The sequence below is a fragment of the Hirsutella rhossiliensis genome, assembly GCF_020360975.1.
Source record: "Hirsutella rhossiliensis strain HR02 chromosome Unknown scaffold00003, whole genome shotgun sequence".
Lineage (NCBI taxonomy): Eukaryota > Fungi > Ascomycota > Sordariomycetes > Hypocreales > Ophiocordycipitaceae > Hirsutella > Hirsutella rhossiliensis.
This window is the reverse complement of record NW_025408669.1, coordinates 4,699,795-4,724,236: the sequence shown is the minus strand read 5'-3', so window position 1 is coordinate 4,724,236 and position 24,442 is coordinate 4,699,795. Positions and strand designations below refer to the sequence as shown.

Genomic DNA, 24,442 nt, shown 5'->3' with positions numbered 1-24,442 from the left:
AGCAAGTAATTACCGGGTACTTTGGACCACTTGTGTACCGTAACTGTAGATGCCCTCTAGGACAGCCCAAGTCAGCACGATGCGGCGGCTGACCTTTTGCCAGGGACCTCTGCTCGCGCACGGAGGTATGAACAGGGGCGAGATACAGGAACAGTCTCTTGGTCTTCTATCGCCTGTCCTTTCGCAAGCCGTCTGCTAATACACTCGGCAATAACATCTACACTTGCATCCCAGACTATTCTCGAGCTGCAAGCCATCAATCAACATGCAGTATTATTGTTACTATGACTGACACATTGACAACACTCAGTTCCGATAAGCTGAGCGCTTCTGCTCACAATGACCCACTGCCCCTTTATGCGCATGAAAGCCCGATGCTTGCTCGACGTTCGCAGTCACACCGTCGCACGGCCCAGGCAAATCGGGAACGCCAGTCGAATCAACTGAAGCTTCCACATGGCCCTTGGCGAACTCGTGGCCTGCACAGAAGGATCCCGAATGCCGAGCTTCACACGATAGCCGCGGCACCTTGTCAGGGGCACCTCAGGGACGCCCGCCGTGGGTGTGCTGGTGAGAGCGTCAGAGGGCTTGATAGGAACGGATGAACAAGCCAGAGGCCCCAAGGTTGGCAGAGACCGAGAGCTGCAGCCCCTTGGCTGGGGTGATTAGTCACCCCCTCCAGCAGCCGGCGGGGACCTTGCTTCTGATTGCCCCCTTCCTTCGGCTTCTATGACCGGGGCTAGCTCTTTTTTTTCTCTTGGTCGCGAAAAATTGTTCACCCGCCTTCCATCCTCATCATCACTTTTTTCTCCGTCCATCACCACCCTCCCTCTCCTACACACCCACCCCCCCTGACGTCTCTTTTCCGAGCGCGCCGTCATCTTCCGCGTCTTTTCTGTACCATAATCCGCATCTTTACATCAATATGCTGGCTTCGCGTCTCTCTCGAGCTGTAAGCCATCCACACGCTGCCTCTGTCGCAAGCCTCTGCTGACCCTTTCCCACTCAGCTTCCCCGAGCTGCTCCCCTCACAGCCCGGTCCACTGTCTTCAGCCGGGCACCGCTGGCTTCTAGGTTTGCTCGCTATGAGTCCACGGCGTCCGAGGGCGATGGCAAGGTGCAGGGTGCTGTGATCGGTATCGATCTCGGCACCACCAATTCTGCCGTCGCCATCATGGAAGGCAAAGTCCCTCGCATTATCGAAAACGCAGAAGGTGAGTGCTTTTCCTCGACGCAATCGCCGCAGCGCGGTGTGCTCCGGCTAACACGCATCCCTCAGGCGCTCGTACCACTCCCTCGGTCGTCGCCTTTGCCGAAGATGGCGAGCGACTTGTCGGTGTCGCTGCCAAGCGGCAGGCCGTCGTCAACCCAGAGAACACTCTGTTCGCCACCAAGCGCTTAATAGGACGCAAGTTCACCGACGCCGAGGTGCAGCGAGACATCAAGGAGGTGCCCTACAAGATCGTCCAGCACTCCAACGGCGATGCCTGGGTGTCTGCCCGTGACCAGAAATACTCGCCCTCTCAGATCGGTGGCTTTGTCCTCAACAAGATGAAGGAAACCGCCGAGGCCTACCTGTCAAAGCCTGTCAAGAACGCCGTTGTCACTGTTCCCGCCTACTTCAACGACGCTCAGCGCCAGAGCACCAAGGACGCTGGCCAGATCGCCGGCCTCAATGTTCTCCGTGTCGTCAACGAGCCCACGGCCGCCGCTCTCGCCTATGGTCTGGAAAAGGAGGCTGATCGGGTCGTCGCCGTCTACGATCTTGGCGGTGGCACTTTCGACATTTCCATTCTCGAGATTCAGAGCGGTGTTTTCGAGGTCAAGTCTACCAACGGTGACACCCACCTGGGTGGTGAGGATTTCGACATCCACCTCGTCCGACACCTGGTCGCCGAGTTCAAGAAGACGTCTGGAATCGACCTGTCTAGCGATCGCATGGCCATCCAGCGCATCCGTGAGGCTGCCGAAAAGGCCAAGATTGAGTTGTCCTCGTCCCTCCAGACCGATATCAACCTGCCCTTCATCACTGCCGATTCTTCCGGCCCCAAGCACATCAACGTGAAGCTCAGCCGTGCCCAGCTGGAAAAGATGGTCGACCCCCTCATCACCCGCACCATTGACCCCGTCCGCAAGGCCTTGAAGGATGCCAACCTCCAGGCCAAGGACATCCAGGAGGTCATCTTGGTTGGTGGCATGACCCGTATGCCCAAGGTCGCCGAATCAGTCAAGAGCATCTTTGGCCGTGACCCTGCCAAGTCGGTCAACCCAGACGAGGCTGTTGCCATCGGTGCCGCCATCCAGGGTGCCGTTCTATCTGGCGAGGTCAAGGATCTTCTGCTCCTGGACGTGACGCCGCTTTCTCTCGGTATTGAGACCCTGGGTGGCGTGTTCACTCGTCTCATCACCCGCAACACCACCATCCCGACCAAGAAGTCCCAGGTCTTCTCCACTGCGGCCGACTTCCAGACCGCCGTCGAAATCAAGGTCTATCAGGGCGAGCGCGAGCTTGTCCGCGACAACAAGCTGCTTGGCAACTTCCAGCTCGTTGGCATTCCTCCTGCTCACCGCGGCGTTCCTCAGATCGAGGTCACCTTTGATATCGACGCCGACTCGATTGTGCACGTCCACGCCAAGGACAAGTCGACCAACAAGGACCAGTCCATCACCATTGCCTCTGGCTCTGGTCTGTCCGACAACGAGATCCAGCAGATGGTTGAGGACTCCGAGAAGTATGCCGAGGCCGACAAGGAGCGCAAGGCCGCCATTGAGGCCGCCAACCGCGCCGACAGCGTCCTGAACGACACTGAGCGTGCCCTGAACGAGTATGCCGACAAGCTCGACAAGACCGAGGCCGACGGCATCAAGGAGAAGATTACCGCCCTCCGAGAGTACATTGCCAAGAGCCAGTCGGGCGAAGGCACCGCCACCGCCGCCGAGATCAAGGAGAAGACCGACGAGCTTCAAATGGCCAGCCTGAACCTCTTTGACAAGATGCACAAGGCCCGCAACGAGAGCGGCGAGTCTCAGCAGGCCTCCGGCGAGCAGCAGGCTCCCGAAGATGACAAGAAGGACGACAAGAACAAGCCCTAAACGGCCTGCTGCCTGATGTCTTGTTTGACTATTTTGAGAAGCGCTGGGAGCGGTATAGATCCCTGTTGTATTTATTGTGTACTCATATCCCGTTTCAGCTGCTCTGCATTCACCCCTTTACTCGTGCCCTTTATGTCACAGCTGGCGGGGACCAGGCGTTGGAGCATCAAAACCTTTTTTCAAATTTATCCTTGGCTGTATTACGAGATTATGGTTTTTGGACGTTGGGGACACGTTTTTTTATCATCCTGCATGGCGATGTGCAGGGTCTGGCAAAGGTAGATGTCAATCACAGCTCCTCTCTCAAGCTTTATGCTGTGCAGCAACGCATTTGGCTATTCTGTTCCTTGACGTCGTGCATGTCTCGACAAGCTTGCAGCAGGCAGAGCAGACATAGCTCGGAATCGTGAGCATACGATGGTACCACCGCTGTTTCTCTAAGCCGTCGACGGGTATCAGGCCATCCATCCCCACGAAGTATTGAGCATATTTGTTCCATGCCAGTGCAGGACCTCTGTCCTCGCCCGCTGTCCATCGGGCCTCGGCCAGGTCGCCTCATCCAGCTCGAGCCCAGGGTAATCGTCGGTTGCGTCGAGCCAGCGGCCGAGCAGCGGCCGATTCGCGTCATCGTCGTCCTCGCTGCCATCGACACGGTCGGCGAAGTTCGAGACCAGAGGGTGCGTATACGCCGTCGTGGGCAGGACCGAGAAGTCGCTGGCGACGCGGAAGCCGGGCCGGCGGGGGTCGCGGCCGCGGCTGGGTTCCCGTTGCCGCGACTGCGAGGCCATTTCGTGCCGTGAGAGTCGATGGTGGCTGTGGTCAGGGCGACGACGGCGCAACACGCGAGGCGGGCCGAGGTTCAGGAGAAGCAGCAGCGTGAGCAGGACGGCGAGGATGGAGAGGGAGACGAGCAGCGCGGGGATGGTTGGGCCAAGGGAGGCGCCGAGGGATAGCGGCGTCGGGATTGGCGGCGCGTGTTCGCTGGGGGAAAGGTACAGAGATGGCGAGCTGGGGTCTAGATGGACGGCTGGGCCGTTGTGCGCGGCTGCTCGTCTCGAGCCCATGGGTCTCGAAAGAGCTGCGCCCATCGGCGGCGGACCTTGAAGCAGTGATGGGGGATTGCTTCAAGTGCGGACATGGTCAAGGAGGCGGGCGCGGCGGTCGAATTTGTCGACTTGTTTCCGCGGCGCAGAGGGAAGAGGGGACGAGACAGCGGTTGGAACCATCATTCCACGATGGCAAACGAGACCAGCAAGTGGAACGTAAGTGGCAGGGTTTCAGACATGGACCACGAGCCCCTACGAACGCGCCAAGATTCACTGCGGAGAAAAGAATGGTCAAAAAGACGGCGCAGGCCAGAGTCGAGCACTTTGTTCCATCTAGCCGGCGTTATCAACGTCCAAAGCTGAACCAGCCTCTCTTTTGCTGCGGGGCGCCCTCTGGCGCGGCCTCGACGGCAACCGCCGGGGCGTCGGTGCCGGACAGCTTACCGGGGTAGTCGATGTAGTTCCAGGCAACATCGAGGAAGATTGGTTTCATGGGGATGAGTTCCATCTTGGGGGGAAATTCGACCAGGTTTTCCAAATCCACCCCATGAGTGGGATACTCGTGCAGCCGCTCAATCAACGGGACCCTCTGGCCGGCTGCCGCGCCGTCGCCGTCGGCCTTGCGAAGGTTGTCGATGTGGACGATGGCTCGGTGGCGCTGCAGCTCGCCGTTGAGCAGCTGTGTCAGAGAGTCGAGCGCCTCGGAAGAGACTTCGATGCCCAGGGGCAATGCGTTGGCGGCGGGCGCCGACTTTGGCAGTTTCGACGCCGAGTCCCCACAAAGCTTGGCAGCGTGGTTGATCAGAGCTAGCGCGTTGGCGACGTTGCCAACGACAGCATGGGATCGGGCAATCGTGAGACATCTTGTTCCTAACATCAGTACTGGCGGGTGGCGAGTAAGCGGGAAAACTCACTTGAGTGACTCAAAATATTTGCCAAACGCATCGACTTTGGTCGCAAGAGGCTCATCCGCAGCGATACCTGGTAACTCCTTGATGGACTCTAGGCTTCGAAGAATTCCGTCGTACAGTGCTACCTTCTCCTTCAGCCTGGCCAGCTTCCTGCTTGTGGGCAGCTCACGCTCCTTTTTGGTGGCCGACGGTGCCGCCTTTGCCTTTTTTCTTCTCAAGGAGCCATACTCCTCCGGTGCACCGTCTTGCCGACCGGTCAAGACGCGGTTGCGGCCGATTCTCCAGCTAATCATTTCATAGTTGACGGCAGTTCGTGTGATTTGCAATCGTTGCATACGGGCATCACTCTGAGAAACACCCTCGTTCTTCAGCTCGTCGATGGCCTGCTTGGTAGCGTCGACGGCATCTTGGGTGGCGGTCAGGAGCTCGTCGTAAGCAGCGGCCACTTCGTAGGGTTCTCGATTCTTGGCTCCGGCCAGAGTCTTTGCCAGGGACGATTTTGCACCGTCTACGGAGGCCCAAGCCAGAGAAATCTGGGCGTCCTCGATTTGAACCTCCCGAGACCGCCACGTCAAGGTCCCTGGGACACCTTGAGCGGCGGAGCCGTCGGATTTAGACGTTGCGTCAGCGTCGGCAAGAAGAGTCGGGTCAATTTGATTGACTTGCTGGGTCAAGGCGTCGTCTGATCGAGGAAAGGCCCTTTTCGCAATCGTGGGGATCGGAACTGTTCGGGGTGTTTTCAATTGGTAAGCAGCGTAGCGGATGGAAGGGTCAATGGTTTCGGAGAGCAGGTCCTTGAAATGGTCGCCTTTGCCCGAGGTGGCCAGGGCACTGTACACAATGCGGGCAATGGCATAGCTCTGCAGGCATGGCTCCCAGCTACGTCTCTCGAACTGCATTGCGCCACGAAGAAAGGCAGTGTAGGCTTTGGCTTCGAGAAGGTCGGCCGTGGACGCCGAGGCATCCTTCTGGGAGAGAAGTTGAACAAGATCCTGGGCGGTACGGGCGGCTTTGTCGAGCCGGGAGACAATGTGGGATCGAGTTCGACGGGTCATGTCATTCTGGCCGGAAGAATGAGCCGACTTTGCGCTCATTGCCTGTGCCCAGGCTCGTTCGCTGGTTAGGAGGAGGAGATGGACGTATCTAATGTCAGAGTCAGCGAGAGGAAAGAAGGGGACTGTGACGTGGTCAAGGCTGGTTATTCGTACTCATGATTGCCGCCGACTTGGAGGGCCGTGATGTTGTCCCTTTTTTGAAATTTCCCGCGGTTCTTGGTAGCAACGCCCAGCTTCTTGCGCGAGTTGAGGAGGCGCTTGGCCAGCTGGCTGTGGTAGGTGGAGTAGTCGCCGTAGAGCAAGGCCTGGTCACGGCCTTGAACCACAAAGCTTGTGATTTCCATGGTTGCCGGTCGCTTCGTCCGAGCAGTGCTCGGGTGGGCGGCGAGTTGGAGCTGTTGCGAGTCGGTGTGCTTGCGCTGAGGCCTGGGCGGGCGGATGATTTGGTGGGGCAAAAAGTTGAGGTCGGCTGTGACCTCGTGGTGGATCGGTATTACGTAAGCGGTCAATCCGTGTCGTGGGCCATATCGCTCAAGGGCAACTCATGACTGGTTGGATCTGGGGTTGAAGCATGGGTGCACCAGCGAAGCATGGGTGCACCAGCCTTGAGTCTCCAAGCCCACAGGTCATCCAATGTCTGAACAACTCTCCCGAAGCGCCTTATCTCCTTTATCTCTCCCGCATGAACTAGGGCGTCTCTCGGCACTCCTGCCCAGAATGGCTCACGTGCGCGCCGCTGTGGCTTTACAAGGTGCCAGCTAGGCGGGACTGGAGGGGTCGCACCGGCCAATGGCAGCCGCCGGTCCGCTGCGAACTGCAAACAGTGCCTGGGCAGGTGACCTCACCGATGTGCAGGCAGCGCCGCATTCACGAGCCTCTTCCTCCCATCCATTCACTCACTAGCCAAGGACTCGCTTTCTCATCTCGACAACCCACCAGCCTCTCCTCTTTCTTCGACCCTGTCTGCTTCTCCTGGAGCTGCCGTGCCCGCCCCCATCGTTCGTGGGTCGCCCTCGCCCGTCTCGAGCTGTGCATTCGGTAAGCAGCACCGCCTCTGCCGAATCTCGCAGTCACGGCACTTCGTTTGGCCCCCATTTGCTCACATTTTCTGTTTCTGCGTTGCTGCAGCTCGCCGGCTCTTCCGATAACGCCTCTTCAGCTTCTTTCCCTTGCCCTCCTTGCCTTCGCATCACCTGCCCCCCCCTCCTCCCTCACCTCATCGTTGATTCGTCATCACTGCCGTCGGCCATTTCCTTGCATCGCATCGCCATGAGCCTGTGAACGCGACGAAACCGCCACACATGTCCTCGCCGCTACACCACTGCGTCTAATCTCCTTTCTCGTGCGAGTTCCCTTCAGTCAGGACTGCGACGCCACGCATCATGGCTGCCAACGGTAGGTGCTTGTCCCCGTCCAGCACGAGCAGCTTCATCGAGGTCGACAGCAGCTCGACTCCTGTCTCGTCATCTCTTCTACCTGAACTCCTTCCTAACAAATATGCTCCCCCAGGCCGATCGTCGCATTCTCCCGGCGCCATGCCGGCCTGGGACCCGGCTGCCCTGCTTCAACCCGGTCGCAGAGCCAACAGCGCCGTTGACCTCAGACGAGCGGGCTCTAGCCGGCCCCCTGCTGGACTGCGCCAGGTCCCCAATCACCGCTCTCACAGCCGCGCCAGCAGCCCCATGGTTTTTCAATTTGCCAATGTCGACGATTCTTCTGCCGACGACCCGCCCAGTGGGCCCGCCACCCCTGGTGCCAGCGCTCCGCAAAGAGCAAACGGTGTTGGCGGCTGGATTGAGCGCATGAACAATGTCCAGAGCCGCTCTACCGCTCCACAGGCCAAACGCCGCAAGACAGAGGACGGGCAGGACTTCGCGGCCAAGTCCAGCAACATTCCCGTGCGCGGCGGCAGCGGCGTGCTCGGCGATTACATCAAAGACAAGCGGAACGAGGCTGACGGCCCGGGACTTCAGCAGACCCTGACCGTGGACCTGACTGGTGGTAGGACTTGCTCTGATGGACCGCTTTGGTAGACTGTCTTTTGCTAACCCCGACAGGCAACGATGAAGACGACGTCACAATCATCAATGACCCTAAAGACGAAGAGGTCTGCTACGGCATGGTCAAGAGTGGCCTCAACTGCACAAAAGTTCCTTCGCCGAAACCTGGAACGCAGAGCCTCTGGGGACCTGGCTATCACCCGGCAATCAAGATCCTGCTCAAGCGGCAGGTGGGCGACAGCTCACTCAAGATACACGCCTCCGATCACACTCGGGAGATCATTGGGGCTGTCGAACCCAAGAGTGCCGCGGCTTTCTGTCCTCTTTTGGACACCAACATTCGCTTGAGAACAGAATGTCGGATTCCGCCCCAACACAAGACGCCCGGCGAAGAACCGGGTCAGCCGACCTCGCGCGCATACGTCTTGGATGTGGTCATGTACGGCCCAATTCGATACGCAAGAAGCGTCGGTGCTCTGCTTCAGAAGCACAACCTGAAGTTTCTCGCGCCATATATCGTGCAAAAGGGTGTCAGGGTCCACAATCCCCACAATGTCGAGTTTCGGCCGCCACCGCCAAAGACATACCCCACGGATCCCCACGGCTCGTTCGCCAGCGCAGCCAACAGGACGGTCGAGGAGATACGTTCCGAGGTCATGGGCGTTTTCGACTCTCTCAAGCGGAACGATGACCTCCCTGGCATGGACCCAGACCCTTGCGTCACAACGCCTCTGCTTAAGCATCAGAGGCAAGGACTGTACTTTATGGCAATGAGAGAGAGGCCACTCCAGGAGCAGGCAAAGGAAGACGCCTTGGTGTCTTTCTGGCAGATCAAATTCAACGCCAGCGGCCAGCGCATGTACTCCAACGTCATTACCGGGCAGGAGCAGAGAACTGCGCCGCCAGAGACGCGTGGGGGAATCTTGGCCGACATGATGGGACTGGGAAAAACCCTCAGCATACTGTCTCTCATTGCAAGCACCGCTGGCGACGCCCGCAGCTGGGAGCTTCTTGAGCCAGTTCAGCGTCCCGCTGTGGAAAACAAACCGAACAAGAGTGATGGGTTGGCGATGCACCAGCCTAGTTTCGACCCCACGCCCGTGACGCGCCAGGCCAAGTCGACCTTGATCGTTTGCCCGCTGAGCACTGTCACAAACTGGGAAGAACAAATCAAGCAGCACATCCGACCGGGGGCCCTCTCGTATCATGTATACCATGGCTCAAACCGGATCAAGGACGCGGCCAGGCTAGCTGCCTTTGACATTGTCATCACCACGTATGGTTCCGTCTCAAACGAGCTCAGCTCTCGCCGTAAGCGCAAGGATGGGCTTTACCCCTTGGAAGAGGTCGGTTGGTTCCGAATCGTGCTCGACGAGGCACACATGATCCGCGAACAGTCGACGCTCCAATTCAAGGCCATGTGTCGCCTTCAGGCCGAACGGCGATGGGCCGTTACGGGCACACCGGTGCAAAACAGGCTGGACGATCTGGCAGCGCTCCTAAGCTTTCTCCGCCTGCATCCCTTCGACGAACGACTCAAGTTCAATCGCTATGTTGTGGAGCCGTTCAAGGCGTGCGATCCTGAAATCGTGCTGAAACTCCGCGTCCTTGTCGACACAGTCACTCTGCGGCGATTGAAAGATAAGATCGACCTACCTCCGCGGGAAGATCTGGTTGTCAGGCTCGACTTCAGTCCCGACGAGCGGGCAATCTACGATCTCTTTGCGAGAAACGCTCAGGATCGAGTCAAGATCCTCGCCGGTGCCAACGTCGGCAAGGCCCTTGGAGGCAATACGTATATTCACATCCTCAAGGCCATTTTGCGGCTCCGTTTGCTCTGCGCCCATGGAAAAGACCTCCTGAACGAGGAAGATCTTGCTGCCCTCCGGGGCATGTCAGCTGACATGGCAATCGACCTGGACGACGACGACAATGACGGACCCGTCTTGTCGCATCAAAAGGCGCATGAAATGTTTGCCCTCATGCAAGACACGAACAACGACGCATGCATAGATTGCAGCAAAAAGCTCAACTCTGGCGAGGCGCAGAACATGGACTCGGACGGCCAAGAGGACATCCTCGGCTACATGACTCCGTGCTTCCACGTGGTTTGCCGCGCATGCGCCAAGAACTATCAAGACCGGGCCAGGGCAATGCTGCAACCGGGCCATTCCTCTGTCCCCTGCCCCGTGTGCAACTCGATCATTCGCATCGAGCTCGTCGAGCTTCGTCGCGAAGACGTCGACGCCGAACACGAAGGGCCTGCCAAAGCCAAGGCCAGGGCTGCTCGGAAGAAGATGGACAAGTACGATGGCCCTCATACGAAGACGAAGGCGCTCGTGGGAGATTTGTTGAAGTCCAAGGCTGCAAGTGAGGCGAATCCCTCGGAGCCACCGTTCAAATCTGTCGTCTTTTCGGGATGGACCTCTCATCTGGACTTGATCGAGGTGGCCCTCAACGCCACGGGCATTTCGTTTGCTCGGCTGGACGGCAGCATGACGCGTACAGCGCGCACCGCCGCAATGGACAGCTTCCGCGAGGACAACAAGGTGGAAGTACTGCTGGTCTCCATCATGGCTGGCGGTGTAGGCCTCAACTTGACTGCGGCCAACAGCGTTTATGTCATGGAGCCGCAGTACAACCCCGCCGCGGAGGCGCAGGCGGTTGATCGTGTCCACCGGCTCGGACAGACTCGGCCGGTACGCACGGTCCGGTTCATCATGCGGGACAGCTTCGAGGAGAAGATGCTGCAACTCCAGGAGAAGAAGATGAAGCTGGCCAGTCTCAGCATGGACGGGAGCAGGAGGCTAGACAAGGCAGAGGCCGCGAGGCAGAAACTGATGGATCTACGCAGCCTTTTCAAGTAGATTCCTGCTTGGTTGCATCATCATTGGGCTCCGCTGGTGGAGGGAAAAAAGGTGACGAAGAAAGATTCGAGGACACCGGAGATGTGTCACTTTGCTTGGTAAGGCGTTTCAAGGCGGCATAGTGGCGTCAAGGCTATACATACCGATACACCGGGGTGGAACTTTCTCCCGCATCGCTGGGTATTTTTAGGGGAAGGGAGGGCGTCTTTACTGCAGATACGGAGCATTAGCAGGCTACATTTGGTGGCACGTCTCGTTTGGAACAGCGTGCTTTTCTGCATGAAGTAGCCGAGGATGAATCGGATGACGAAACGGCTCTCGTCTTGTCTGCCTTTATCAAATGCAACGGATATAAACTCGCGCCTTGTTTTCCCTTGGGCCCTGCAGGTGTGCATTTTACCGCTACGTCAACAAATGGTATCTACCTTGTAAGAGGAAAGGAGAGAGGTCTTATGAAGGGTGACATGATATCTGATCAGGCTCACGCCTCGTTGCTCAACGCCGGTATCAACCATCCCCCCAAGGGGCGCAAGGGACGATCTCATTGCCCATCAGCCCGCAGCCGCAGCAGCAGTAATTGGCTCCCCCGAATCATTCACACAACAGCGCTTTGCCCCCGGGCCGTCAAGCGACCTCCTCGTCGGTCCTCAGCCCCGCATACTCGGTGCCCTGGTTGGCGGTGCTGAGGCGCGCGCAGAGGCTGAGCAGCACCACCGTCTCGGTGGCGGCGTAGTGGTTGAGGGCGTCGAGCAGGATCTGGAGGTGCCTGCTAAAGTTGCTCTCCCACTTGCGGATAATCTCCGAGAGATTGCCGACGCGGGCGTCGACGTCGCCGGGGGGCGGCGAGTCGTGGCGCGACGACGAGGCCGAGGCGCGCGGCGCGGCGCGCGAGGCCTGGAAGCGCCGCCACTGGTCGGCCGTCATGGTGCTGGGCCTGGTGGCGCCCGACAGGTCCGGGTCCGACTTTTCGAGCTCGCGCGTGAGCCAGTTCGTGTAGGCGGCGAAGATGGTGCATGTCTGCATGAGCTTGGAGTGGATCTAGGGACGTCGGCCGTTAGCAGAGGGCTCCGTCAAGGACAAGGGGCAGAGGGAAAGAAAGGTACCCTTAGGAGCTTGCTGTTGGTCAGCATGCACTCCTTGAGGCAGGTATCCAGAAAGTCGACGTGGTCCTGCATCAGCTCATCCACGGTCCTCATCAGGCCGGGCTTCTTCTCCTGGTCCCCGTCCCCCGGCTGCAGCCGCGTCATGAACTTTGTCCAGTTGGGCTCAATGACCTCTGCCGTGCAAAAGTACAGGAGCTGCTGCACAAAGACGAGCATCCTCGCCCGGAGCGTCCACGCGCGCCGCTTCCAGATCTCGAGCGCGCGGTTGGACCCCTTGTGGGCCCAGCTGACGCCCCGCGTCTGCGTCTGCCACGTCGCCGACAGCTGCGACTCGAGGTAGCGCAGGGAGAGGAGGTAGCGGAAGAGCGCCTGGTAGCGCCAGACGGTCTTGCGGCTGATGACGAGCGAGACGGGGAAGGGGACTGCGTAGTCGAGCTGCAGCGATGTGAAGCCGGTGGCGTTCTTGTCGTTTTCCGTCGGCTGGTTCGACGAGAGAGGCTGCAGCGCCTCGCCTTGCTCGATGCCCGTGATGTTGACGACCCGCTGCAGAGACTTGATCAGGGTGACTTCGTTCATCTCCACCTTGACGTCCTCTTTGAAGGGGTCCAACGACACAATACTGCCGGGCTGGCGCAGGACCAGGTCCAGAAGAGACTGCAGCTTCCCCGTGTTGACCGACTTGACCGGTTTGCGCAGCTCAGAAGAGCCCAACTCGAGAAAATAGGAGAAGTAGTCGGAGGGATCGAGGAAGAAGTAGTGCTTCATCGATTGCAGCCTCGCGGGAAGCGCATGTGTTGTCAGCAGGAGCTGCATCAGCGACTCGTTGGCATGCGCGTATGCGTTGTTGACGTTGTCCAAGAAGTGGCTGTCGTCGAACGAGGTCGGGACATCGGCCACGACTTTGCTCACGTCGACGCCGCCGCATTCACGAACCACGTTGAGGTACTTGCCAGCCAACAGGACCTTGTCCTTGACGCCGTCGAGCTGCGGCGGGACATCGTGGTCGCGAATCGTATATCGCCTCTCCCAGTACTCGTCCGTGTAATCCTGCTCCAGCCTCTCGCGCCTGATGCTCTTTTGCTCCTTGATGAGGAATTCCGAGTTGGGGTCATTGATGGCGCCGTGGTGCAGCCATTCGTTCAACATAACCATGTACGGACGGCTTGCATCTCGTAGCAGCGAGGTGAGAAGAGCCCTCGCGGCAGGATCCCCAGACATGGTCTCCAGCCGCTTCGTCAATATACCGAGAACGACTCCGCCTTTGCAAATCTTTTTGCCCGTCATGTTCCCGGACAAGAGGTCGCCTCCATCCGTCAACCTCTCGATGACCTTGTCGTAGTCGTCTTCACTTTCGTCGTCATCCTCTTCGCTTTCGTCGTCGAGCAAGGCGTTCCTCTTGAGGAGCTCCTGAGCGAGCGAGTAGAGCTGGAGCATCATCTGGCTCGTCGAGATGGTCTGTATATTGAGTACGTGGATGGTAAACGTGTCGCTGGTGAGAAACTGCGTCTCCAGCTGGGCAATCATAATGAGGTAGTCCTGCAAGAACCTGCGGACAGAGGCACACAGCGCATGGTTGACGGCGCCGAAATCCTCGCGGCTTTGCACGTCCCCAAAGGCCACGAGGGCAGAGTAGTAGGTTGCCATTTTAAGCATCGACTTTGTCAAGTCGTGCAAGCTCGGGTCGAGTCCCGGCAATATCCTGAAGCTCGGGCCAGAGAGACGATCGCGCTCTTCGCTGGAGTCGAACCCCTTGGCGTACCGGATGTATTGGCCTTCATAACCCATGAAGACGAAGAGCAAGTCTTCCACTATGGCTGCTTCCTGCACTTCGAGCGACAGTTCACCCAGGGGTGTCGGCTGGGGCGCCTGCGGGACCGTAGAAGCGAGCGGCGGAATCGACACTCTTGAGGCCAACGGGGCGGAAGTGCGTGGGAGCAAAGTCACCTCTGGATTCCACGGAGCTTTCCCCAGCGTCAATCACAGGCTATGAAAGGCTTGGGGGAAGAGAAGCAGTGCGTCATACCTTGGGGAGGTTCCGTGGCCGGTTCCTTGGGCCGCCATTCCGAAGACTTTTGCCGACGCAACCCAGACGGCCTCTTATCCACGGGCACAGTGCGTCGCTGCGGCTTCTCAGGGCTCGTCGTGCGCACCCTCTCGACGTGCGCCTCGTACGTCCGCTCAGTGACGCGGCGCTCCTCGTACCGTCGTTCGTCGGCGGGCTGGGTCGCCGAGCGCGGATTCCCCGACGCACTTCTTTTGTGCGCCGTCCCCGTTGCCGAGGAGTGAGCACCACCGGGCTGGGAGGAGGAGGACGGGCCGCCCTTGGCATCGGTGCGCTCGCTCCTGAAGCTGGTATTGGCGCCCGAAAGTCTGGATCGCTCGTCACCGTATCCGTTTGCGCGACTGGGTGCTCTTGTTCCGCCCGAGGACATGATGCCGGGCTACATCTGAGCCGCCCCGCGCAGTCCAGTGACCATGTGTTTTCGTTCGACCGGGTTCAGGGTGACGCGGCGGGAGAGTCCGACATGCCCAGGTTTGTCTGATGCGGTTGAGACGCGCTTCATTCGAGCAAAGTACCTTGTACCCTCGAGCAGTACCTGAGCAGTACCTAAAGGCTTCACGCCTTTCCCCCGGATCAACTCTCGGTCCGGTTCGAGCAGGCGCCCTGGTGACGCCAACTGGGCAGGTCCCTCCCTCCGCCGTGCGGCAGCTTAGCGCAGCTGCGTAGGCTCGGTGCTTGCCTGGCAAAGCTTCCAATCCAACCACGCTCCCCCCGGACTACATACGAACAACCCCCATCTCACCCGCCTCCAACACTCGCCTCCTTCATGCCAGCGCTGCCTCGCCTTTAGGCCAATCCACACCCAAGGGGGCAGAACCGCCAAAATGTTCATGGCAAGATCCGAATACGGCAAGCTCCCGCCTCACCACCTGCTGCCTGCCTCCTCCCACTGACCCTCCGTTGCCAGACCGGGGCATCAACACCTTTTCCCCCGAGGGTCGTCTCTTCCAGGTCGAGTACTCCCTCGAGGCCATCAAGCTCGGCTCCACCGCCATTGGCGTTGCCACCTCCGACGGCGTCGTCCTCGGCGTCGAGAAGCGCGTCACCTCCACCCTCCTCGAGACCTCGTCCGTCGAAAAGATTGTCGAGATCGACCGCCACATCGGCTGCGCCATGTCAGGCCTCCAGGCAGATGCCCGGTCCATGGTCGAGCACGCCCGTGTTGAGTGTCAAAGCCACGCCTTCAACTACAACGAGCCCCTCGGCGTTGAGAGCTGTACCCAGGCCATCTGCGACCTTGCCCTGCGCTTCGGCGAGGGCGCCGACGGCGAAGAGACTATCATGAGCAGGCCCTTTGGCGTCGCCCTGCTCATTGCTGGCTTCGACGAGCAAGGGCCCCAACTCTTCCACGCCGAGCCCAGTGGCACCTTTTATCGATACGATGCCAAGGCCATTGGCTCAGGCTCCGAGGGGGCCCAGGCAGAGCTGCAAAACGAGTATCACAAGGTACGCCGACTCATTTCGACCTTCAGCGGATTCCGTCGCGGCTAATCACCCACAGTCCCTCACCATTACCGACGCCGAGACTCTGGTCTTGAAGACGCTCAAGCAGGTCATGGAGGAGAAGCTGGATGCAAAGAACGTACAGTTGGCCAGCGTCACCAAAGACAAGGGCTTTAGGATATACACTGATGAGGACATGGCCGCCGTCGTCGAGCGGCTGCCTGCCAACTGAGCTGGCGCCGCCACATAACTGCCCACAATAGACCTGTCAAATCCTTCCTACTTTCGCTCCCTCACACTGACGGAGCCCCTACGCTGTCGGGAACGCAGTACTGTACATGTTTGGCCTGGGATGCCACCAGGGGCGGTGCCCATCTTGGAACGCGCCCCATGGTATCTGCGTGTCGCCTAGTTCGTCAAATAAGAATACCGTGACAGAGTTGATGCGCCTCCAAATGCCCAAGGATTAGTAACTGGCTTTGCCCCGGGGACGCCCGACGCTCTTGATACCCCAAACTAGACACCTGCCCGCCGCATCCCTTCATCCCGTTCAACTATCATCCTCAAGGTGGATGCGATCCAAGTCGCCCTCCACCCCCAGCAACCCAAAGGCCAGGTCCGTCTGCTCCGATCTGACGAGCGTCAGCCGCCTCTCCTCCCCTTGATTATGCTGAGAAATCCTCTCGTCGAGGCGGCGAGGCAACAGCCACACCGAGACGGGGACATCTTCAAGATGCTCCGGCCGTTTGTACTCGGGGCCGTGCCCAAGCTGGAAGGCCTTGAGCCAGGCCGACTCACACCCGACGGCAATCTTCATCGCAGACTGCCACCCGGTAAGCCGCGAAATGTCATGCATGCGCTGAATGACCCAGCATCGTTGATCGTTGTTTTGGAACTGTGAAGCCTGTGTGAGCAAGGCTTCCTCGTGCTGCCAAGGGCAAAGGGGAGAGTGGTGTCGCTATCGTACCTGCACAGCTGCCACGAAAAGGCAAAAGGAGCTCTCAATAAACGCTGCTGCGAGCGTGGTACTGACGTCGGGCATTCGCGAGCAGTCGTCTGCTAGCCCGGCGGCGATGCGGCCAATGTGGATCGCATAGCCGGCGGTTGAAGGCGCGGCTACCTGAGCTGCCTGCATTGCTGCCGGCGGCATGTTGGGACGGCTTCGATAGAGGTGGATCAGGCCCATGTAGTAGTTCATCCAGATGCCTGCCACCGAATAAGTGCGGTAATGCAGGGCTGACCCAAATGGCGTCTCTCTTTGATCCGTGTACTCGCTTTTCAGGGCCTGGAATTGAGGGCCTAGGTGGCTCTCCAGGGCTTCGAATCCTTGCCTGATACTCTCCCACTCCTGCTCGGCGGCTTCTAGACTCTGGAGAGCGTCGGAATCGTCGTTCGAATCTGTCTGTGGAGAGTGGCCCATCGGGGGACTGAAGCCGAACGGGACACGGAAGTTGCCATGGGTTGGCACAATGCCCGGGAACTGGGGTGGCGAGCATGCGCCAGCGTTTGCGCTCTGAGTCCGGTTCGCTTTGCGTTTTCTGGCCAAATCTCTGGCAGTGAAGTTTGCTAGACGACCAAGCAAAAGAATCAAGTGGTCGTAAGTTCCGTAACTGTATCCAGTCAGCCCAGGAAGCGAAACTTGTCGGCAACGGAGCCGCAGGCTACTAACACGGCGTGTATGTTGGAAAAGGGAGCCCGTGGAGGGCATTGCGTCCAGGCCTCGTATCCCATGCTGTGGACTGTCAGCCAAGTCAGCCGGCAGGCGCCCCAGCTCTGAACATACAAAAGTTTCGTTCCTCCCAATATGCTCTGGTACACGTCCATCTTGCCGTACCACCAGAATAGGTCGCGAAGGATGTCGTAATCGTCGAGGTCCTTGTCAGTCACATAAAGACATCGCTCGTCGAGAGGCTGGCCCTCTCCCAAGCCGTAGTCCTCGGCCGACACACGCATCCCGGTGATTGTGCTCAGCAATTGGTAGTCGACGTCCTTTCCCGGACCACCAGTGGACAGCCACCTTATTTTCTTTGCCGGCAGGTAGAGTCTCGACATGTCTCTGAGGGCGATTTCACGAAACAGGAGTCGGGCTCCGAAGAGGTGGCTGCACCACTTTGTGTGATCCGACGACCACACTTCGAAGTAGGCGAGCAAAAGTGTTGCGGCCAAAGTCGACAGTTTGGTTCTTCCCAGAGGCGTCTTGACATTCTTGGCTATCCTGCGTATCGACAAGTGGTAGTGCTTCAGAGCCTCCGTCGCTGGAGTTCCCTGGAGCTTGGCTATCTGCAGGCTTGCGATGGCCATGATGGCGTGAAGCAGCCCTGGGTGATTCCAGGCAAGGACAGGGAACTTGTCTACGCGATCGGCTCGTGGTTAGTCACTGGCGACACCGAGACGTGGAGACTTGGACAGGCAGCCTTACAGCTGAACAGGTAATTTCCCAGCTCCGCGTTCGCGTCAAATTGGCCCGGCTCGTCGGTTTGGGAGCAATCCCTGTCGTATAGAGACATTGACGGGCCGGTAACGGTGACGAAGTGCCTGAAGATGGTTCGCATCGCCTGGCTTTGAAGCTCAGAGTTTGGCGCGTAGCTCATGTACTCGTACAAGGCCTGCTCCTGGGCGAATGCTGAAAAAGTTCTGACTTGAGTCCCATCCCTAGGATATGGCCAAGCCATGTGAAAGGACGCGGAGGCCATCAGGGCCTGCGGGTCCGGCTGTTCGTCGTCGGACTCGGCCAGGTCGCCGTCGTCGTCCGAAGGTAGGCCATGGAAATCGTTCTCCTGGGAATGTAAGAAGCCGTTGGAAGGCTGGGCAAAGGCCGCAGGATCAATGGCATGGGGACGGTTTGCGCTGGAGGGTCCTTGACCAAGGTTCAGATGATGGTGGGTATACCCATACTGCGGGCCAGAACCGAAAGGGCCCTGCTCGTGATCAGACGGGAAATTCAGAGGCAAGAGTGGGTTTGGCAACGAGGGGTACCCTCCGGGTGGCAGCTGTCCGTGGGTGAAGCTGGTGATGTGGTGCTGGTGCTGAGGAGACACCAGCTGAGGCTGGCCGAAGTCGAAAGGTGAGGGCTTTGGCGCGATTGCTTGCAAAGGCATCGGGACAGGGGGTCTCGCTTGGTGGGAGGCCAAGGGATCGCCGAGATACGGGGCGTTGGCGGCATAGAGGGCGGGTGCAAAATGGCCCTGCTGTGCGCCCATGGGGTCTTTGAAGACGACTCTCTGGTTGTAGCCTTCGCATTCGCGCTTTGACTTGATGCAGTTCTTGCATCTCGGCTTATTTTCGTCACACTTGATGCGCCGCTTGCGACAGGCTTGGGCGGCGAAGTCAGTCATGTCTGGACAAGGACGGCTTGGCGGAATGACCGTCGGGCCAACTCACTCAGGCAGCCTGTCTTGGTCCTCTTCTTGACAGCCGGCTTCTTGCCTTTGAAGTCGATCCTGTCATCCACGTGGTGATGAACAGACATGTGCTGCTCGGGATGGCCTGCGTTGACGTCGTTTTCCATGGTTCCTCTCGCGCCGCGGCAGACTTTGAGGACAGGATGATGACACGACCGCAGCTCGACGGGGCTCCTTGCTCGGGAGGACGGGGTTCGAAGTCGATGAGGTTTACATGATGCGGTCGATCCAAAACTTGCTGTCGGAAAACTTGGTTCCAATATGGTGACTGACGAGTCGTCGACAGGACGAGGCGGACGTGCTTGGGCGAGAATAAACGGTGACGGTCGAAAGAGGGCACGGCCAAGAATGCGACGCTAAGCTGCTTGGCGGGCGACGCGGATGGCAGGAGGGTCGCCGCGACAAGGAAGAAGGACAGAGGGCATCAATGGACGGTCAACGGTGACAGGGACGTTGGGACGGAGTGAAACATGGCCCGTGTAACTCAAAAGGCCGGCCACGAGCTAGCAGGCTGTTATGCCCATCAGAGAAGCTGGCTCTTGTCAAGGACACGGACTGGCCGCAAGGAGGAGCACTCTGCCTCTGTCGCCGCGTGCGTTGTCGTTCTTCCTCCCTCCGCTCCGTGTCTGCCTTGCACTGTCGGGAAACGCACTGTCGGGAAACGCACTGTCAGGCAGCTTACTCTGACACGCGCTCTGGCTGCCTTGATATTCGCAGCAGGCGAAGGCGAAAGCCGTGTGAGGTCGGAGCTGGATCAGGCCGTTGCCGATGGTGGCGGTAAAGTGGAGGTAGAAACAGCCGGCGGAGCTGGATATGAGCAAGCAATGAAGGCGCAGGAGAGAGCCAGTTGGCGCGTCGGAAAGGACCACGGAACCCTGACGATAGATGGGTAGGGATGCACGATGAAGCTCAACGGCAGGCCGAGTAAGGCTGAAGCTTGCAGTGGAGTGAGTGAGTCTGGCCGTGGGCTTTGATATGTGGCTCAGGAAGGTGGTGCGTGGCGACAGAGGGGGGTACGATAGCGACGAGGGAGAAGCCGAGCGCGAGAGAGGAAGAGGAGAGGAAGTATCACGGGAGATCGGGTATAGAAGTGAGGTGCGGGAGTGATGTGGTGAGAGGAGGTTAGGTGCGAGGTTCAAGTACACGGTGCAGCAGGTACCTGGCCGTGGGTGGCGGGTACCGACGAGGCCAAGTACCTGGGGGAGTAGGTACGGGGAAGGGACTGGGGAGGTGGATGGATGGAGAGGCCGGGGAGCTCAGCTGAAGACAAGGTAGGCCCGGGCCACGACCAAGTCAGGCAAGTGATGTAAGTGAAGGCCAAGGCAACGCACGCAGTTGGCCCTGGACAGGTACTCCGGGGCCGACGAAGAATCGTTCTATCTGTATACCACGGGCATTGACGGGGGCAGGATACCGATACCTTGCTGGCCATGTAGGTACATGTACATGGGTCGAAAAGACCAAGGTTGGATAGCAGGATGGGCCAGGTAGGCCTGCGGCTGCCTTGCCAGAGCGTGGGCGGGAGGGAAGGCACGACTTGGTACAGTACAATGGAGCTGGTTGGTCCCCGCGCTCGACGAGGGCTTGCACCTCAGGTAATGTAATGTAATGCAATGTCATGTCCGAAGTAATCACCCTGGCCTACCATCAGGAGTCAACGGTGCAGGGCGACTGTAAGGCTCCCCGGTAAGCCAGCCAAGGCACGGGTGCTGGCAGCACTGTACCGAGTACTGTGCATGCACCCACCTCTGCTCTGCACCTCTTGCACCCTCTGCACCTCTGCACCTCTGGGGACGCCCGTATCCGTCCCCCATCGGGACTCGACAAGACGGTGGATCGCCCGCTAGCCCGGCCTCAGCAGATGCCCGCTACCAGCCGACTGCACTGCCGAGCTGCGGGACGAGTCGCGAAGGATGCTCTGCCGCGTGCCGACCACTGGCAGGGCAGGCATGGCGAGTCGTCGGTTGGTGCAGTCGAGAGGCATCAGGTTGCGGTGTGAGGCACTGTACTTGATGCGCATCAGGTACCCGCCATCAGGCCGCCACCCAGTCGTCGCGGCAGGGCCTCCATGGGGGCAAAGGGAACCGCCTCGTTGACAAAATGGCGTGCTCTGTTTGCTGGAAACGCGTCTGATTTGCCGGCGCAGAAACGCCCCCCCGAGGTACCGCCACGGCCGCCACCACCGAGGATGTACATACACAGAGAGATGCATGCGCATGCCTCAGAACAGGCCCATCGTCGAGACCAGCTGCCCCGGGCGCTGTACTGTAAGTTATCTGAGCGTGTACTGTGTACTTGCACCACGGCCAACAAACAAGCGTCTTCTCATTGTCGGAGACACTTGTAACGGCTACCCCCTCCGCTCACTGGGCGTTGGCGCTTGCTCGAGGCAAACAACAAGCTCAGACTCGCTTCACGCGGCGGGCATACAGGACCGCACACGTGCGCTTACACTGCTGCAGCGCCTCCAGGTTCTGCACTCCAATTGACTCTTCTTTGGGTATCTGCTAAAAAAAAACCTGGCGGCTTTCCGAGCCTCTGCCTGCGCCGGGTGTGGGTTGTGGACCTTGCCCCCCTCGTCTCCGCCTAATAAGCACAGCGAGCGAGCGCTGATGTCATGTCTGCCACGGCGCGGCCCGGAGAACCTCGGGTATGCCCTTTACCGTATGGCCCCTGGCCCACACTCAGCAGCAGTAGCAGGAGGGCCTGGCCGCCAAACCCTCTATTACAACTACGTACCTAGGTATCTAGGGTTGCTACCAGGTACCACCTAATAAGTTAGCCCGCAATCGCAAGACAGCCGATCTGCACCGCTGCCGCTTGTGGAACGGAGTCTCGTCGTCGAGGTTTCTACAGTACACAGCGGTACATACGTACGGAGTCGACGTAGGGTGTTGTTGGCTTGGATGCAGTCCAGATCGGTATAGGCCCCCGTAATTTCCATTTCTCTGCCGTGTAAGCACCCGTAGCCTTTTCATGCTCCGGGCCTTGACATTCTGGTACCTACAGGACAGGCAAACTTCGCATCTTCGCCTGCATGACGTTGGTAAGTGCCGCCGAGATGAAAGCCTTCGCATGAGCCTCAGCCAGAGGATCTACTAGTCTCATCCAACTCCTCTGTTGATCGACTTGTTGGGGCAAGAGAAGTGGCTCGAGAGCGCTACCAGTCCATAATATCTCCAGACGGGCATATCATCCTCGTCGTCGACCTCAGCTCCCCATGCGGACAGCAGGACCTCGGAGTTGTTCTGGAAAGCACTCTTGCCTGGTTCCAATCTGCGTGGCGTCCGGGCGCACAGTATGTAATGCCGACCTACCTGCATCAGGGCATCGTTCTGCCCCCTCCACCTTTGTTGGGCCAACGGGCTGCGTTTCTGCCGCAGGGTCCTCCATACATACCTTTGTGTAGGGCCCTATGTGCCAAGAACAGCCAAAAATAAGAAAGCAATAACACGCAGTCTGCTTTCAGTCTAGTAGGTCGAGGTGGCAGACCCCAGGTCCGACGTGGACGAGCCAACCATGGCCCGGTGCGCCCAAGAGGGAGGTTGGGCGGCGCCCTGCCTCGTTCTCAGCCCAACTCAACGATCACCGCTGACACACAAGTCACCACGTCCCTACCTGGCAAGCCTCAGGGCCCTCCACACCACGGCCCCGACTTGGAGGCCGCAGCCAGAAAGATGTACGCGCCGTGCGACACAAACGCTGTGTTGCCCTCCACGAGATTCGTCTCTCCTCAGCAGCGAACCCTGCCGCTTGTGCGCATACGAGACGGCCATCGTGCTCCCGCCACAACCACTCCGTGTGTTGCCCTCGCTCCGGGACCCTGCCTCATCTCAATACCACGGCCATGCATAGGTGTACCTACACGGCATACTCATATATCGTTGACTCGCATGTATCTCGTGCGCACAGCCTGAACATGCGTCGGTCCGGGCTGAGAAGAGAGCAGTAGGCAGACAGGGCTTGCTCGAGCGCAGTGGTCGGGGCGGCCCGTCCAAAAGCCTTTGGATCCGTGCGTTGCTGCACCTCAGTTGCCCCACGGGCCGCGCGTGACGCTGCCCAAGGATGGATCCTTGTTTTTCTCGTCGATCGAGCTGGTGCTTCTGGATGACTGGCCCAAGACCCAAGACGACGGTCCAGACAGACGTGTTCCAAGATTCGCCGGGCAAGGGGTCAAGCCGACTTGCCCCGGTCCATCAGACGGCGTGGCTGTTGCGGCATCTCGTGCCAGCTCGTCTTGCAGCGCCGCCGGCATGCACACGATAATCTGCTGTCGGTGAATGAGCACCTAGCATGTCGGATGTGGGCAAGAACAAGAGTCTCTCTGGCTCCCTCTCGTGGTGCATGGTGCATGGCTGGCGCCGCTGCAGCTATCCAAAGTGTCACCAAGAGAGGCTCAAGACATGGTCGCTGAAGCCGAGAGCTGGGCTGCCGCAAGCGCCGGCGCCATCTGATGCGTTCCGAGGGATACACTTACCAGACCCGCGGATCCATCCATCCCAGGTGCTGCTGCTGACTTGCATGCCACGGGATCGGGCTGCTGCGGCCCTGGTGCTCACACAACCTGCCAAGATGGCAGCCGTGGCGAATGTATGTATCCGGCCGCGATGACAAAGCTTCGCGGCATTCGCCCTTTTTTCTCGTATCTAGATGCCCAGGCGGTTGACGAAAAGCGCTCGAGGATGCACTGCGCCCCCCGGGACAGGCCCGTTTGCCCAGATCGCTTCGCACAGGGGGCATCCGCTGACTGGACCGAGCAAACCCCCTGGAGCTCATTTCCTTCTCTTGGAGAGGGCCGGTAGCACCTCGATCTGCTCAGCACCATGTCACGAGTCCCCCTATCGAGCACCTGTTGCACTCGACCAAGTCCGCCGGCTGAGATGCGCGTCCTGACATCGTCGAAGCCACGGCCAACAGGCAAGTCGTCGGATGTCGTCAAAATGGCTCGGGGATATACATGCATACATGGAGGAGTGCCGGGTAGCAGCGAGGGTTCACCGATTCAGTCAGAGGAGCTGATTGCAACGCCGGCTGGAGAGAGACAAATCGATGGATCATTCGATTTGCGCGGCAACGCCAGCATGTGCGAGCTCAGGGAGCGCCGTGCACAGTATTGCACAAGTAGTTCCGTGACACGGTGCGTCCGGAATTGGGCTTCAGCTCCGCGAAAGCTTGTGCGAATTTCCTGAACGGTGTTCCAGAGGACGATATCGATAGCCAGACAATGGCGCACGGACCATGCCCAGAAGCGTCTCTGGCGTCTTGCTCATTTCAGTAGGTACCTAGGTAGATAAGGTAGGTACTATGACCCAAGGTACGTACCCCCCACCAACGATATTCTATCCGTAAAGCACCTTGGCGCGCATAAACTCGAAGAAAAAAAATCCATCGTGCCCTTCACCGAGCGACGCGCCCAAAAGCATCTCAAGCTCGCAAGCCTCTCCAAGTAAAAGACGCAGAC

General features: G+C 59.0%; 7 protein-coding genes across 7 annotated transcripts; 3 read left to right on the top strand and 4 right to left on the bottom strand.

The window, feature by feature from the left end:
- Positions 1 to 925: 925 nt before the first annotated feature.
- HRG_03694 (hsp70 protein) lies at positions 926 to 3,093 on the top strand (the record flags this gene model as incomplete). Its single annotated transcript, XM_044862165.1, has 3 exons — positions 926 to 952; positions 1,010 to 1,214; positions 1,280 to 3,093. The coding sequence occupies 3 exons, from the start codon at positions 926 to 928 to the stop codon at positions 3,091 to 3,093; spliced, it is 2,046 nt and encodes a 681-aa protein (XP_044723191.1).
- A 455-nt stretch (positions 3,094 to 3,548) lies between these two features.
- On the bottom strand, positions 3,549 to 4,157 carry HRG_03693 (uncharacterized protein; the record flags this gene model as incomplete). Its single annotated transcript, XM_044862164.1, has 1 exon — positions 3,549 to 4,157. One exon carries the CDS (start codon positions 4,155 to 4,157, stop codon positions 3,549 to 3,551), a length of 609 nt encoding a protein of 202 aa, XP_044723190.1.
- Positions 4,158 to 4,485: 328 nt separating this feature from the next.
- Positions 4,486 to 6,449, bottom strand: HRG_03692 (RNA-binding signal recognition particle 68 domain-containing protein; the record flags this gene model as incomplete). Its single annotated transcript, XM_044862163.1, has 3 exons — positions 4,486 to 5,002; positions 5,054 to 6,193; positions 6,259 to 6,449. 3 exons carry the CDS (start codon positions 6,447 to 6,449, stop codon positions 4,486 to 4,488), a joined length of 1,848 nt encoding a protein of 615 aa, XP_044723189.1.
- A 1,191-nt stretch (positions 6,450 to 7,640) lies between these two features.
- Positions 7,641 to 10,972, top strand: HRG_03691 (DEAD/DEAH box helicase domain-containing protein; the record flags this gene model as incomplete). Its single annotated transcript, XM_044862162.1, has 3 exons — positions 7,641 to 8,106; positions 8,163 to 9,139; positions 9,218 to 10,972. The coding sequence occupies 3 exons, from the start codon at positions 7,641 to 7,643 to the stop codon at positions 10,970 to 10,972; spliced, it is 3,198 nt and encodes a 1,065-aa protein (XP_044723188.1).
- A 624-nt stretch (positions 10,973 to 11,596) lies between these two features.
- HRG_03690 (spc97 / spc98 family domain-containing protein) lies at positions 11,597 to 14,507 on the bottom strand (the record flags this gene model as incomplete). Its single annotated transcript, XM_044862161.1, has 3 exons — positions 11,597 to 12,010; positions 12,076 to 14,036; positions 14,099 to 14,507. The coding sequence occupies 3 exons, from the start codon at positions 14,505 to 14,507 to the stop codon at positions 11,597 to 11,599; spliced, it is 2,784 nt and encodes a 927-aa protein (XP_044723187.1).
- Positions 14,508 to 14,961: 454 nt separating this feature from the next.
- HRG_03689 (proteasome subunit domain-containing protein) lies at positions 14,962 to 15,812 on the top strand (the record flags this gene model as incomplete). The annotated part of the gene is made up of 3 exons (XM_044862160.1): positions 14,962 to 14,986; positions 15,045 to 15,583; positions 15,639 to 15,812. The coding sequence occupies 3 exons, from the start codon at positions 14,962 to 14,964 to the stop codon at positions 15,810 to 15,812; spliced, it is 738 nt and encodes a 245-aa protein (XP_044723186.1).
- Positions 15,813 to 16,130: 318 nt separating this feature from the next.
- Positions 16,131 to 19,088, bottom strand: HRG_03688 (fungal specific transcription factor domain-containing protein; the record flags this gene model as incomplete). The annotated part of the gene is made up of 7 exons (XM_044862159.1): positions 16,131 to 16,484; positions 16,548 to 17,190; positions 17,250 to 17,312; positions 17,364 to 17,931; positions 18,000 to 18,606; positions 18,685 to 18,893; positions 18,962 to 19,088. 7 exons carry the CDS (start codon positions 19,086 to 19,088, stop codon positions 16,131 to 16,133), a joined length of 2,571 nt encoding a protein of 856 aa, XP_044723185.1.
- Between the last annotated feature and the right edge of the window lie 5,354 nt (positions 19,089 to 24,442).